Here is a 15,363-nt window from a genome sequence, read left to right on the forward strand (position 1 = left end):
ATTAGAGAGTTTCATCTGGAGTATTCATAGGCCTGAGAGAAGAGGATTTGTTTGTTCATGGCCGTTTATTTAAAGTCAGGAAAATCATGTCATAGCATGAGTTTTCCACCCTCTTCCAATGCCTGTTTCTATTTACCTGGTATGATCTCTTTTAAGTTTTGCACTTTGCAAAACATGCATCACCATGCCTGGAATGAGCATCACTGCTGGTCCAAAACTGCTTTCCCTGCCATTCCAGGCCCTTGGCACTGCTAATAAATCAATTAACAAATAGAGGGAGCTGCAAAATCATTTATGTCATTGCTGCCATTTGAATGCTCTTCAGAATGCATTTCTTAGGGATATGATCCTTAAGAAGTGGAGGATGACAAGGAAAATCTACATGTTGTAGTGCTGTGCACAGCTTTATGCAACCTTAGTGCTACAAAGAGATTAAAAATCTGTTCTGATCCTACAGTGTAGCTGCAAAGTTTTTCTTTACTCCAGGGGAAATTTGTCATTAGTCACCAACTTCTGCAGGCCATTGGCAGAACTGTCTGGAGAAGCTAACTTACTGCTTGCCAGGCAATATTAATATTTTAATTTCTAAAAGGTTTTATGAGACAATTTTCATTTTTAATACATTTTCTAACAATGTAATTTGCCTGTTTAGCCTCTATGCTTTGTAGATATGAAACTGTCAAATTTAGAAAAGTGTTATGCTTTTGCTTAGACCTTGTTTGTTTTCCCTTCAAGAACAAAAAAACCCCAAACTTATGTTAAGTTTTTAAAGTATGTCATTAACTCCAGGTTCACTGTATGTAAAACTAGCACAAAATGTTATTCTTTATATTTCCTGCTTACTAAATGTCATTTACCATAACTTACAGTGTAAATGAAACTGAACCTTCTTTTGAAGCATCCAGAAGGTATTACTTCTTTTCTAGTGTATCATAAAACACTCATTAATTTCTTCAGAATCTCCCTAAATCCTCATCTCTGTGCTCTTAAGCCATCTCTGTGTTTCCTTAACATGTTGATAATTGTTTGCTGTGGGATTAATTGATAGATTGTGCAAATCCAGTGGATCCCCCACTTCTCCAGCCAGTGAACCACTACCTCTGTCTTTTCTGAAAGATGCTGAGCTCCCAGCCAATCTCAGTGGGAGTTTAGTGTGCTCCTTGTCATGCAAGACAGGATCTCTAGGTATGAGGCATCATTAGTTGTCTCTTTCAGTGTGTTTTTGAGTTTTCTGCCCAGTACTGGGTTCCCCATGGTGCCTAACCTGGGATGGGATGGAGCAGGGCACAGAGGGAGCCAGCTCAGCTCCAGCTGAAGCCAAGCACGGACTCCACCCCTGGCTCCAGGTTTAAAAGAAGGACAAGCTCCACTAAAAGCATGTCACAAATGACAGAGAGGTAGTGGCACACAGAGGTGTGGCTGGGAGCCACACAATGATTTGCTGCCCCATAATCTCGAGGACATATTTCATATGAGTGCATATGAACAGCTAAAACTCCTGGAAGTTTTGGGATGTTGCTGACAGCTTCTAACCAGCTGTTTCTCCTGCCCTGGCATCCCCTCTCTCAGTAGTAAATCCTACACGCTTACAAATGAAGCTAAGCAAATGCTTTGCTGGAAGCAATACCATCAAAGACACTGAGAAGGAACCTAATTGTGGCCTTCCAGAACCTGTAGGGAGCCAACAAGAAAGATGGAGAGAGACCATTTACAAGGGCCTGGAGTGACAGGACAAGGAGGAATGGCTTCACACTGACAGAGAGCAGGTTTACATTGGATATTAGAAAAAAATTCTTTATTGTAAGTGTGGTGAGGCCCTGGCACAAGTTGCCCAGAGAAGCTGTGGCTGCCCCATCCCTGGCAGTGTCCAAGGCCAGGCCAGATGGGGCTCTGAGCAACCTGGGATAGTGGAAGGTGTCCCTGCCCATGGCAGGGGGATGGAATGAGATGATCTTTAAAGTCCCTTCCAACCCAAACCATTCCATGATTCTATGATAAGTGTTCGGATCCATGAGCCAGTACCAGTTCACACCTCCTTCCTCACCTCACCTTGGGCATCTCAGAAAAATGTCTGAAATTGCATGACCTTTTTTGCTGCTGTACCTTGGCAAAACAGCCAGAAGTAAAGAGCATTCATGCCTCTATTGACACATGTCACCAGGCATTTAGACACATCTAAAGTATGTCTAATAAATCCTTGGGAGACTGCAGTGCTTCCTTCCCAATCTGTACTAAACTGCTCTCTATTCCAGTATCATTGAGGATCTAACAGCCTGAATGGAAAAAAAGTATTCACTGAGAAAAAAGTATTTTATATGTGTGGCCACATAAAATAATCTAAAACTTCAGAAAGCAGCAATTCAAGTGTGCTGAAGCCATTTGAACAGTGCTTTTTCACTCCCTGTTCTGATGTTAGAGAAAATAATGCCAAATAACTTTTCCTGTGAGAATTTGATATTTCTTACTGTTATTTATAATTTGCCTTTGGATTTAAACCGCAGTTACTAGATTGAGGTATGTACCAGGCATTTATAGTAGAATAGAATACAACCTAGAGTGTAGAATTTGCCATCAGGGGAGAGATCGGGTGCTGTTCTAACAAAAACATCAAATTTAAAACTCTTCCCTTCACTTTGTTTTGCTTATGTGTTTCCCTGTATTTTTCTAAATCCACATTCATGAAATTAACTTTAAAAAATCTGATTATCAGACATTTCATAGTGTGAGGGCTTTGATTCTTACTAAAGCTCTGTGTCTGTCTGCAGTAGGAACAGGTACTCCGTGGCTTATGCAGCTCAGAAGCCGTGGCTGCTCAATGCCACTGTGGAGGAGAACATCATCTTTGGCAGCCCCTTTAATAAGCAGAGGTAAATATCCACCTTCTTGCAAAAAACACCTGGCAGCTCCTTTTAAAGAGGGTTTTTAGCATCTTCTGGAGGAACTTTGTAGATTCTGGTAAATATCAGTCAGTGCATGCTAAAACTGGGGTGGATTTAGCCGACCTGACTTTGTTCACCTCAGAGGAAGGTTTCTGGTTAGTCTTTCAAGGCTGCTCCTCTAACCAGAGCATGTGTCCAAGATGTTTGTGAGAAATCCCACAGTGGCCATGGCTCTCTGTGGAACACAGCTGAATCCATATGTGTCATTGCCAAGGTGAGATGTATCTCATCTTTGGAGACTACTGACATGTTTTTCTTTTGTTTAATGGAGCCTGAGGCTGCCAGAGGTCTCTGGAAATAGGGATTCTAGGCATGTTTCCACTGAGTTTATGTGCTAATCCTGCTGTGATCAAGTTACTGAAGCAGCCACTTCCCAAAAACAGTATTTATGAAGATGGGGTGCCTCGAGAGAATGGCCTTAATTCTTCCTTTAGAAATACAGGAGAAGGGAGTGTGAAAGCTGAGGTGCACAGCTGGTATTGGGCCTATCCAGCACCTGCTTCTTGCATCCTTCTAAAAGGTCAATTAACAAATGTGGAAAAAGTGACTGGACCTAAAGAAAACAAATTGCTGATGTTTTCAAAGGCAACACTCTATCTGTTTTCAGTTATTAAAAATACACCCTGTTCCTCTCAGTCTGTGCTAAGATGTATGATTCCATTCTGACTTGATAAAAACCTAATCATGACCAAATGCCTCAAAATCCAGAAAAGCACCAAAATTTCAGGGACCAAATTCTTCAGCCACTGCATCCATCAGCCTGTTTCACTAGCTTCAATGGGGAAAAGCTAAATTTCATCATGCAAATAGTCTGATCCCAGCTGCTCATCAGCAGATCACCTGCCACAGACCCAGAAATCTCACCCAAAAAATTTCAAATTTTTGCAAGTGGTTTGCTGTTTCTGGTAAGATCAGAAGAACTTAAGAATCCTTTGTCCTGTAATATCACTCCAAAGAAAATGAAGAGGCACTTAAAGGGGGAAGAATAAAAACTCAATGGAAAAGAGCTTCAAATACTCCAGTCCAACAAAACAACTCCATGACAGGGAAGAATGCACTCAATAATTTACATAATTAAACCTTTAAAAAGCAGTCTTGCCAATAAAGATCTCTAATAAATATGTCATTTTTTTGTTTACAATGCTCCTACAATTTACAATTAGTTCTGAATAATCATTTTTCCCTACTTATTTTTGCAATTATCCAGCCATCCCAGAGCCATAAACACTTCGTGGTGACCTCTAGCTGGAGGTTTTTGTGTTGGTAAAGTCAATGGCTGCATAAATAATTGCAATGACCATGTTGTTTTTCCAGGTACAAGGCTGTTACAGATGCCTGTTCTCTGCAGCCTGATATTGATTTACTGCCATTTGGTGACCAGACAGAAATTGGAGAAAGGGTAAATAATGTGAATGCTTTAATCTCTGCTTGACCTTTGTATTAAGAAGACACTCCCTGATGTCACTCAGACTAGTGACATCACTTCTAGTCTGTATTGGGCTGCCAAACTGGTAAATAATTGTAATTGACCAAGGGTTGCCACAAAAGAAGTTGAAATCTCTTCTGCTTCTTCAGCTATTTCTCAAATGGGATTTCTTGGCCTGAGTCTCCCATATTTTGCTTGCAGAATTTGATGCTGGTATTGGTTACATTTTTTCAATCTAAAAAGCCTACTGTGCTCAGAGCAGCTCTTCATAATTTACACTCACCCATGAACAATAACTTTTATTCTGATATTATATGAGGATTATGCTTGTTTATCAATAGAACTAGCATTTTAATGAAGTTTTTTTTATTTTTATTGGAACTCTATAATTGTTAAAAAACACATTTCCAAAGGCCTGTCATAATGTTTATTCAAAGATGCCTATTTCTGATCCATTTTACTCATTAGGGGATTAATTTAAGTGGAGGCCAACGACAGAGAATCTGTGTAGCTCGAGCACTCTACCAGAACACCAACATTGTCTTCTTGGTAAGATTTTTCTTTTTCACATGGAGTGTGGGAAGTTAGTAATAAAACTGTAATTCCATATCTTTAGTTTATGTTTAGAAGACCTCTGGGGACTTGTATTCAACTCCAAAACCCAATTATAGAGATAGGAAATAAGCGTCCATCAGAGGCAGCATCAAAACATCCTGGGAGACTGGTGAAGGTGGGAATTGCTGCACAGATTAACACTGGAAGAGTAGAACAGATTGTCTTCTCCTTGCTCTCAGTGGTGACCTACAATCAGCAGAGTCCTACAGAAATCAGCAGGATTTCTGATAAGGAACCATAATGAACAGTATGAGGGCTCAGCACTCTCCTGCAGAGTGCTGTGGAGTTGGACAGACTGTCCCTTATCTATTATTAATTTCAAGGCATATCAGGAATTTTGGGAGGTTCATGAAGGGGCTGTTTGAACCTCTTCAAAATTAAGTAGAGACTTCTTGAAGAAAAAGTGTTTGCATACTGATATCCTTATCTGAATGTTGCCTTATTTCCAGCCACACTCACTCAAAGTGAAGGCCAAGCATGTCTGTAGTTTAGTTTGGAGGAAATGAGAAGAGTTGCTAACTCTAATGTAATTTTCCTGTGCCAGTTTCACATCAAAATTGGGCCCAAGCTTGTATTTGGATCCTGGCATTTTCAAATTTGGATGGGAAATTTCAGTTCTGGTGATCCTGCACTCTGTCAGTGAGGGACCAGCACTGCACACAGCCAGACACAAAAAATGAAACTGAGTCCATTGTTGTGAACTGAAGAGCAGTGGATTCCAGCTCACTGGAGTGCAGCCCTCTGACTGGGTCCTAGTCACTAGAGAGAGATGAAACATCAGTAAAGACAGATGCTTTTTTAAAATAAATACTATTTTAGGAATAATCCTCGCTGTTGAATCCTGTTCTAGTATTTTTCAATTTGATGTGATTGCAGGATGACCCATTCTCTGCACTGGACATTCACTTGAGTGATCACTTAATGCAGGAAGGGATTTTGAAGTTCCTGCAAGAAGACAAGAGGACTCTTGTTCTGGTCACACATAAATTACAATATCTGCCACATGCTGATTGGGTAAGAGAAGAGGTACCAGGGGAAAAATTGCTAAGGATGAATGTACACTTGAAGTTAACACCATAACATTTAATGGGATTATTACTTTTCCCTGCAACAGAGTCCTTCCTTTATTCCATATGCCATGTGGCTAACTGCCACTTTAACTAACACAGATTTTATAGTGGAAGAACTATTTTATTTTTACATTATTTAAGTAGATTTTGTTTTTGTTAATTGAAAGGCCTGGAGAATTTTGATCAAATTGCAAATATGTCTATCCCTTCTTTTCAATGCTTTTTTACATGTGCAGGAAAGCATGACTTATAGGAGTTTCAGTTCATGAGCTGTGCCAGCAAACTTAAGAAGTTATTAATAAAATATTGAATAAAATGAGGACAGAAATTTGCATAATGGTATTGTCATTAATGATGAGACATGTCTCATAGGATCCAGGTCAGTGATTATGGTATCTGTGTTGCTGAGTGCTGGGTGCTTTCTCCCCTAGATCATAGCAATGAAGGATGGAATGGTGCTTAGAGAAGGGACACTAAAGGACATCCAAAACAAGGATGTTGAGCTATATGAACACTGGAAAACTCTGATGAATCGCCAAGATCAAGAGTTGGAAAAGGTAAATGGGAGCATTTAGGCAAGCATGAGTTTTCTGCAAAGAAATATTTGTTGTTTAATTAAAAAAAAAAAAACAAAACAAAACTGTGTCTGAAGGAAGTTTTAAACTTTAGGGCAAAACCACATGACCTGTAAGAAGTTTTAGGGGCTGGAATAGATTTTCTAGGAAGTGTGTGGTATATCCATCATGGATGGTTTGTAAGGATGTCTTAGGCAAATAACCCTTGGAAATGTGGTGCACAATTGATCCTTTGGTGGGGCAGGGGTTGGACCCAGAAACTTCCTGTGGTATCTCTTACCCTTTTATTCTGTTATTGCCATGAACATTTAGGATTCTCTAAAGACTATTTTGGAAGTTTTTATTATTCCAGAAGACAGTGAATGAAAAAATGGCAGAAAGAGAGACGGAAAGATGTGGACAAATCTGAATTTTCTGACATTTAAATTGAAAAATACTGTATTTTTCCATTCTGTGAGTTATATGATCCACATAAAGTCTCTTTGAGGTTACTGCAGGTACTACTACAATTGGTGAACAGCTAAGCTCTCAAATTAATAAATGATCTCGCAAATCAGTAAAACCTATTATTAACTAATTAATATTAATGATAACCTAACTATTTCAGGATATGGAAGCTGACCAGACCACTCTTGAGAGAAAAACCCTTAGAAGGGCCATGTACCCCAGAGAATCCAAGTCACAGCTGGAAGATGAAGATGAAGGTTTGTTTTACAATTTCACTTTAATGAACCCCATATTTCATTGTCTTTCCACTTTTATAGCTGACAGTTCTTAGCAGCAAAGTGAAAATCTATTGATAACACTTGGTAATAAGAGTGGAAAGTCCAACATTTTGATCTGTTTACAACAGGACTTGTTTAAGGGGTTCTCCACATATTTCCCTGAACATTGTGCAGGGATAAGGGTGTACCAAAACAAGTTAGCTTCTTTGCTAACTCACAATGCCTGGAGTTACTGATGGGTTAGATAGAAGTACAACAACAGAAAGGATTGTAAAGAAAACAAATTGAGGTAGCTGTCAAGAGGAGGGCAACGTTTCCCTTCCTCAAGTGAGGCCTGCAGGCCTGTGAGATATATATTCTTATTATCTGGGGAAAAAAAATAAACTTCATGTTTATACACCTCTGAAATACGTATTTTCCATAGCAGAAGTCTTCCACCATTTGTCTTTCAGTAGAATGTGATCAATTATCATTTTAGTACTCTTGATTGAAGAGTAAGTTTAACTTTTTCATGCAAACAGATGATGAAGAGTCTGGATGGAAAGGTTTGGAGGGTTTTCTAAAATCTTCCAAATTACTCTGCTGACTGTGTAATAAAAGCTGCTGAACAGGTTGGCCTGGCCTCTGCTATAAATAATGAGTAGTGAAGACTTAGTTTATAAAAAATTTATTAATGAAACTGTGACAAGTCAAAGATTGGCAAACTACAGAATTGCTTAAAGAGCACAGGGGAACTCTTATGAAAATTGTCTGAAGTGTTTGCTGCTATTAAATGACAAACTGAATTATGACTTTAAAATTTAAATTCAAAAGGAAAAAAAAAATCAACCAAATCTGGTAAAACAAGGTATAATTCTTAGTATTGAATCCAAGCTTACTTGATCAAATGTCTGAGTCACAGAGGAGGAAGAGGAAGATGATGAAGATGATAACATGTCAACTGTCTTGAGGCTCAGGACAAAGATGCCATGGAAAACCTGTTGGAGATATCTAACCTCTGGAGGATTTTTCTTGCTCTTTCTGATGATTTTCTCCAAGCTGTTGAAACATTCAGTTATCGTGGCCATAGATTACTGGCTTGCTACGTGGACATCCATGGACAATGCAAATGAAGCCAGGAATGCTGATGAGGATAAGCTTGCAGAGAAGGTGAGCCAGATCTTGGAGCCTGACAGGGAAAAAAGTGAGAGAAAACATGTTCTGAAGTAATTATTTGCTGTTCATCTAGAAGTCAGCTGGATTGAAATGACAGGTAGATTATTATACAGGATGGACAAATTCTTAATGTTAAAAGAAGGCAATTCAAATTTTATCAGTCTTTTTTGAACATGCAAAACTGAAACAGAAGCATGTTTGAGGGTAGAAAAATAATTGGCCTTTCAAAGGAAGGAACCTTACACTAAACTTTTCCATCTGGATTTTATAACTGGTCTTCTAAGTCAACGACCCCACTTTCCTAAGTACTGGCTGTTGAGTAGTGTCCTGCCAGAAAAAAAATAATGGAAGTCTTCAATTGTACTGTTTAAGTACAATCTGCTTATAGTTGTAAATTTGACTCATGTACAGTATCTCTCTGGAATCCACTTACTAAACTTTCAGAAGGCTTGAAATGTGTTATAACCCTGGCAGATCAGTTTAGGATTTGCACTGGGAATTTTATGATGCTTGAACTTAATAAAGTGGAACTTCCCAACATCTCTCAGATGCCTTAATTCTTGAGAGGTTCTACTTGGGTCCCCTAAGTTTCTTGGCTAACAATCCTTTGTATTTGTCCACATAGTCAGTCTTCACAGTTCTAAGAACTACCATTTCAAGGTCTTGAGGGGTAGAATAGAGTGAGGGATCTTAGAACTGCCAGAACTTCTAATTACGTGAACTTGATGAATTGCAGTTCCATCATAGTTCTTTTATATCCCAAAGATGATCTATAATTATGTAATATAAGAGATTAGTATCAGGTACCCTGGGAACTTCCTAGCAGGAAAGAGAAATGGGTATTTATTTCTAGGATTGATGTATTTGTCATTCTATTAGACTTACCATGTAGCTGTCTTCAGCATCCTCTCTGGAGCCGGGATTGTCCTTTGCCTTATCACATCCCTGACTGTGGAGTGGATGGGCCTCACAGCAGCCAAGAACCTGCACCACAATCTCCTCAACAAGATCATCCTCGGGCCAATCAGGTGCAGCAAAAATGATGCCCCTGCAAAGCTACATGGTCAAAACCTGTCCTCTTGTAACTGCAAGGGTACTCCTATGAAAAGATCTTGTATTTGACCTGTTTTCTTCAAGGTCTCAAAAAGTGAAAATAGTTAGTGAGGTAACTGGGGGGTGGGGGGTGGGGGGGGGGGTCGGGGGGAACATTCCATGAGAAAACATGTGAAATTTTGCCCCTGTTTATTATCTGGCTGAAAAGTGTCAGAAAGCTGGCACCCCTTCAGGGCTGGGGCATCAAGGGTAGCTCTGAGGGCAGTTCAGGCTCCAGGGCACCCAGCTCCATCTCTGAGCCATGGCCATGGTGTCAAATCATGTGGACACCAAGGCTTCTTCTATGAACAATAGCCAGGGTCTCAAAGGCAGCAGGATGGCCAAAAGGGTGCCTGGATAACAAATAAAGTTATTACAGTGAAACATTTGGGGTTGGTGCCCCTTAGAAGGAGGCTGAGCAGCAGCCAGGAACAGGCTGTGATCTTTGGAAGGGATCTTAAATCCTGATGGAGCAGGAAAGAAAGATCAGGACACAAGACAGAAGGTTTTTGGAAGAGGAGACAAAAGTTTTTTTCAGGGGAAAATGCCAAAAGAAGCATTTAGACGGTCAGGATGCAGATAAGGTGATCTGGTATGTTACTCATATTTACTGCTTAGTTTAGGACAATGGCTGTACATAGCTCTGTGGTCTGTCTGACTGGACTTTTAATCCAAAACTAGAATTCCTTTACAGGTAACTTTTTGGTTTTAATTTGTCCAACAGGTTCTTTGATATGACTCCGCTGGGGCTGATTCTAAATCGCTTCTCTGCTGATACAAATATCATTGATCAGGTAGATGTATCAATAGATTCTGTTTTATCATCCTGGCTTTGCAAATTTTCATGTAGATACTGAATAAGATGATGTACTAAAATATTCAGTAGGGAAAGGTATAGCAAAACCACGCTCTGGGAATGATAAGAGGGACACTCAAAGTAAAAAGTACATACACTTGTAGTAATGAGGACTGGTAACCATTAAAATAAACATAATGGGAGGTGGTGGCTCTTAATTTCTTCATATGCAGACTGGTTGCTTCTGGTGGAAGATCTGGATTAAGAAAACATCAGATTTTGGGCTCAAAACAGGAAACAAAGTAGAATATAACAACTTTGAATATGTGGGAGTGGATGTGATAAATAAATGTTCCACCCTGGCTGCAGCACATGTGGATTTAGAGCATTCAGGGAGAGGAAGGGCTGCTTTCACTATGGCTGTGCGTTAAAATTTTTGGATGAACAATAATCCTGAATGTAAGGTTGGTGGGAACATGGAATAAAAATTATGAGACTCTGAGTCAGAGCATTCTATTTCTCTAAATGTCTGGGATATCAAGAACAATTCTCTCTTCCTTGCCTGATATATAAATGAGGTGGAAATGGCTCCTATTTCCCCATGATCTTTGAAACTCTGACCTTTAGAAAGCAAAAACCTACTGACTAATTTTTTAACCTCTGTACCTTTGCCTATGAGACCCACAGAAACAGAAAGACTCCTGATATTAGGAGAATAACATTGAGTGCATAGTGGTATTATTCCACTTTTCCTATAGGAAAAGGCTTTTAGTGGTACTTACAGGGATTTTTGCATCATGGATGTTTTTCATTTCCCACTAGCACATCCCTCCCACGCTGGAGTCTCTGACCAGATCCACCTTGCTCTGCCTGTCAGCCATTGGGATGATCTCCTATGCCACTCCATGGTTCCTTGTGGCCCTCGTGCCCCTGGGCATAGCATTTTATTTTATCCAGAAATACTTCAGGGTTGCTTCCAAGTACGTATTAAAGAACCTTCCTGAATGTTTCCTCCATGAGATATTGTACATATGAACTGTGGCGGGACAGTGAGGTTGTAGGAGCCAAAAAAGGGGGAAATGTCCATGGCATCCTGCTTTTGATGCTGAGGCACGAGTTTGAGACATGCACTGGAGAATATTTTCAACAGACCTGGCTATAAATGGGGTATTTGAGGAAGTAACACCAATTGAATCAATTTTTTTGTCTCTAGAGTCAGATGAGCATGAAGTTTATTAATCAACTGAGCTTGCATCTGGTCCAAACTCCTCTTTGACATTTGAGGGTTAGTAGAGAATGGAAAATAACTCCCTGGATTAACATCAACAATAGCTTTTCCTTCATATTGGGGAAAAAAGCTCCACAGAAAGTCATTTCCACTGTACAGTGTTTCATATTCAGGGTGGTTTGGCTGGGTGTAAAGAGTACAGTTTTTCAGCAAAAAGCAAGTCATGCTTCTAGTGCTAAATTCATTCTATAATTTCATAAAACATCTTCAGCAAGCCATTTAAAGTTTTTTCTTACATTCAATCCATTAATCTTTTGTTATCAGCCAGAATCTTCCAAGAAGATTTATTTATAAGAAAACTCTGTAATCACAATTCATAAACCAGAAATGTTTAATTGTGAAATAATTTGCTTAACTTCACTGAGATTTTTCAGAAACCTTGTTCTTGCCCCACCAAGCCTCCAAACTGAAGCTGTACATGGCAGCACACCAGATCTCAAGGTGGCTGATGAATCAGTAGACATGGTTTTCACTCTCAAATTAATCTGTTAAATTAAACTCTTTTAAATCACTTGAGAGGCATTCAGACTTGACTTGTGTTCTTTTGATGCACAATAGAAATTAAAACATCCAATTTATTTCTATAAAAATTAGTCTTGGGGAATGTAGGATGAAGGAATAGCTTCAGCAAGTATTTGTAACTCACTTGCATGCAGTCCTCTGCAGGCATATAAGCCTCACTAATTTTTAGAAATGCAAATATTTACAGTATTTCTTGCAGCACTTTGACTCTTTGTTGTATTTTCCATTACATCTTTCGAAAACTTCTGTGTATTTTCCATCATACATTTGAGAGATATTTATCATCAAAACATCAGCAGCAAATTCAGTTCTGTGTGCTGCAACATCCAGCATCATTGAGCAGTTATTTCCCCTGGCCTATTTAATACAGTGTGCAAAATTAGTAGGATTTTGATAATAAGTTTTAATCTCTCATGATCTGGACTCTCTTCTGTTTGTACAACTGGCTGCTATGCCAATGGCAGAGTGTTACAGAAAGATGTATTTTTCTTCTGTGGCTTGGAAAACGTTCCTGCTTCAAAAGACTGGAACTTTTTGGACTTAAATATTGTTGCTCCATGCAGGTCTTGGAAGTGCCATTGCTGAGTAATTAGGGAAATTTATCATTCATATTATTTCTCTGTCAGTGCTGTCTCTGCTACAACCAATGTTAACAGCACAAAGAGAAGATCTGCTATTGTCTGTTTTATTTTATTTTCAGTTGTGGTACTTCCAGATATGGAGAATGAGGCCAGGTTTATCTGGAAATACAGCTCCTTTTTTAGGCCAGATGTTATCATAAAATATATAAACTTCCTGATACACAGACCCTAGCTATTATATACCTGACCTAAGAGCCACAAATAGCACTCTGTAAAGTTTAAAATCAATGGTTCTGAATTTAAGTTAATTTTATTAATATATCAGAATCTGTGAGAATAAAAGGTAATTAGGATCTGTCTTAAATGGACAGCAGGTTTTTATCCAGGAGACACATGATAATGTCATTAACCCTGGGGAGACAATAGAAGCTTAAAGTGACCAAAAGTAGATGGAGAGGGCAGCTGAGAGATGATTCAAAGGCTCCTGTGGTGAAAAAGGAATGTGATATTCTCCTGCCAGTGTCTTTCTGTACTATAGAAATACTATTTTGTGTGATCCTGAAAAGAGTATGTGCAATACACAGAATGTCTATTGTTGTCTGCTGTGCAGCAAAATTTCTACAGACAATGTTTACATTGTAATGGTTGTCTGCTGTTTTTTATGCTCCCAGGGACCTCCAGGAACTTGATGACAGCACCCAGCTCCCTTTGCTCTGTCACTTCTCTGAGACAGCTGAAGGCCTTACCACCATCAGAGCATTCGGGTAAAATTTGTAAAACAAATTATTAGAGGGAGGCTTGGGGGTCAGGCTGGCCTGTGCAGCTTCCTTGGAGCATGTCTGACGGCAAACTGTTGAATTTGATGAACTTCATTAAGCTATCTCAAAAAAAGAGAATAGATTTTTTTCCTGTTGCTTTGCCATGCCTCCTAAACATTTTGCATATTTTCAGTAACACACACATATTGGTGTTCCACTGAATTAAAGATGATTATGTTTTTAAGATATGATATTTAAACTTTTAATGAGTCTATTTTAACCATGCCATTAACCTGGACAGCAGGGAGCTCTGTTTTCCAAGCAGGCAGAGACACTGCCCCTTCAAACCTGCTGCTATGTCCAAGTGCCCCTGAATCAGCTCTGTGTTTAACCCACTTCCCAAGCAGGGAGACATCATTATGGCACTCTCCAGCTGAAAGGCAGTGTGCAACGTGAGGCACTTTCCAAGAAAATTGCAGCAGAACAGAACTTGATCTTAATATTGTAAAACCTCCCTTTGTTAATCAAAACTGAAAAATACATCCCCTAAGATCCAGAGAGTTTTGCCAGCTTTCCATGCATATATTTTCTCTCTACTACATGAAATATTGGCCAAACTGTCCTCCTGTGTTCACTCCATTATGGTTATCATGACTCTGTCAAAGTGCCAGCTTGAGTTTTTCCCCCAGTGACTGCACCTTGCACCCATTCTGCACTATGCAGAATTCCAAACCAGAGCAGATCCCACTGCAATGCCATTTCCACACCTGTTTGATCAGCTTAAGGCTGTTTCCTCAAGTCAGGCTACACTTTAGGACCTCAACCAGTAAAGCCTGTGGAACGACAAGCAAAAACATTGTTGTGTTGAAGAGATGTGAGCCAGTGGTCAACAGGAAATGCTTTAACAAGCTTTATCAACAGAATGATGTTGAATGAAACAGGAAGTCATCATTAGGGCCTGATGCTGATGTACGCAGAGTACCTCCTGAGAGGTTCAGAGTGGCCTTTCTCACCTTGTCTCCTGAGGAAGACAAAGGAACTTAGCACTTTCTCAGTGCTTTTTTGCCTCACAAAAAAACTCTTTTTTGCCTCACAAAAAGGCAACGTGGGCTTGGATGGTAGAGAGCAAAAGGCAGCCTGAGGGCACCCCAACAGTTGAGTTTTTCAGGATCTCTGGTGCTAATCAAAGCTATTTCATTTTCCTGCCTGTGCTCCACTGCCCACCAAACATGAAGACTCCTGCATTTTTTGTCTGCAAACTCATATTTACTGATAGTCCTGTTAGTCATTCTCTGCAGTTTGGGTTCAGTATGTTCCAGGATAAAACTGAGCAGCTCCTCACATAACTTACCACAAAGCAGTACAGTTGGATCAGAGAGCAATCTCAGTGACCTTTGCTGTTCGTCATCTGACAGGATAAAAGTCTGAAAGTGCCCAGAAGATGAGCTGAACGTGGATGAAAACACAGACTGAGCATGTCAGATTTTCCATTAAGAGAGCAGTGGTTTTGTTGCCAGGAAGGCAGATGAGCAGAGTAGTCAGTGTATCCTTGCTCCTCCCCACATCATTACCGTTACCAGTTGTTCTGGGGAGGTTGTTTGTCATGTTTACAAGCTGTGCAGAGGGAAATAGAATGTCAGTGGGAAATAGCAGGGAATACAAAGGAAGTTTCTGGAAGAACATGTGTTACAGGTGCTTCACAGCAGGGCCCTGAGACTTTGAAATGGAAGATAAAACAGACACTGAGCGGCTGACTGAAGTTCAGCTGGTTTATTCAAGTGAGGGTATTCAGCAGACAATAGAATATGGAACAACAACATG

The 15,363-nt window shown here is 39.7% G+C and overlaps 1 protein-coding gene across 4 annotated transcripts in view; it reads left to right on the forward strand.

Moving 5' to 3' along the window:
- The window catches only part of ABCC9 (ATP binding cassette subfamily C member 9), a 71,431-nt gene that overhangs the window by 41,250 nt on the left and 14,818 nt on the right, over positions 1-15,363 (forward strand). For 3 of the 4 annotated variants that reach the window (XM_048301534.1, XM_048301532.1, XM_048301533.1), the window contains 12 exons: positions 870-908; positions 2,766-2,867; positions 4,254-4,338; positions 4,834-4,914; positions 5,857-5,994; positions 6,482-6,607; positions 7,233-7,329; positions 8,252-8,499; positions 9,385-9,533; positions 10,322-10,391; positions 11,216-11,373; positions 13,456-13,548. In XM_048301534.1, coding sequence (XP_048157491.1) covers positions 870-908; positions 2,766-2,867; positions 4,254-4,338; positions 4,834-4,914; positions 5,857-5,994; positions 6,482-6,607; positions 7,233-7,329; positions 8,252-8,499; positions 9,385-9,533; positions 10,322-10,391; positions 11,216-11,373; positions 13,456-13,548 — 1,386 coding nt within the window. The remainder of the gene's footprint in view (positions 1-869; positions 909-2,765; positions 2,868-4,253; positions 4,339-4,833; positions 4,915-5,856; positions 5,995-6,481; positions 6,608-7,232; positions 7,330-8,251; positions 8,500-9,384; positions 9,534-10,321; positions 10,392-11,215; positions 11,374-13,455; positions 13,549-15,363) is intronic. The other variant, XM_048301535.1, reaches the window with a different exon arrangement.

This window comes from Corvus hawaiiensis, chromosome 4 (assembly GCF_020740725.1).
Source record: "Corvus hawaiiensis isolate bCorHaw1 chromosome 4, bCorHaw1.pri.cur, whole genome shotgun sequence".
Taxonomy (NCBI): Eukaryota; Metazoa; Chordata; class Aves; order Passeriformes; family Corvidae; genus Corvus; species Corvus hawaiiensis.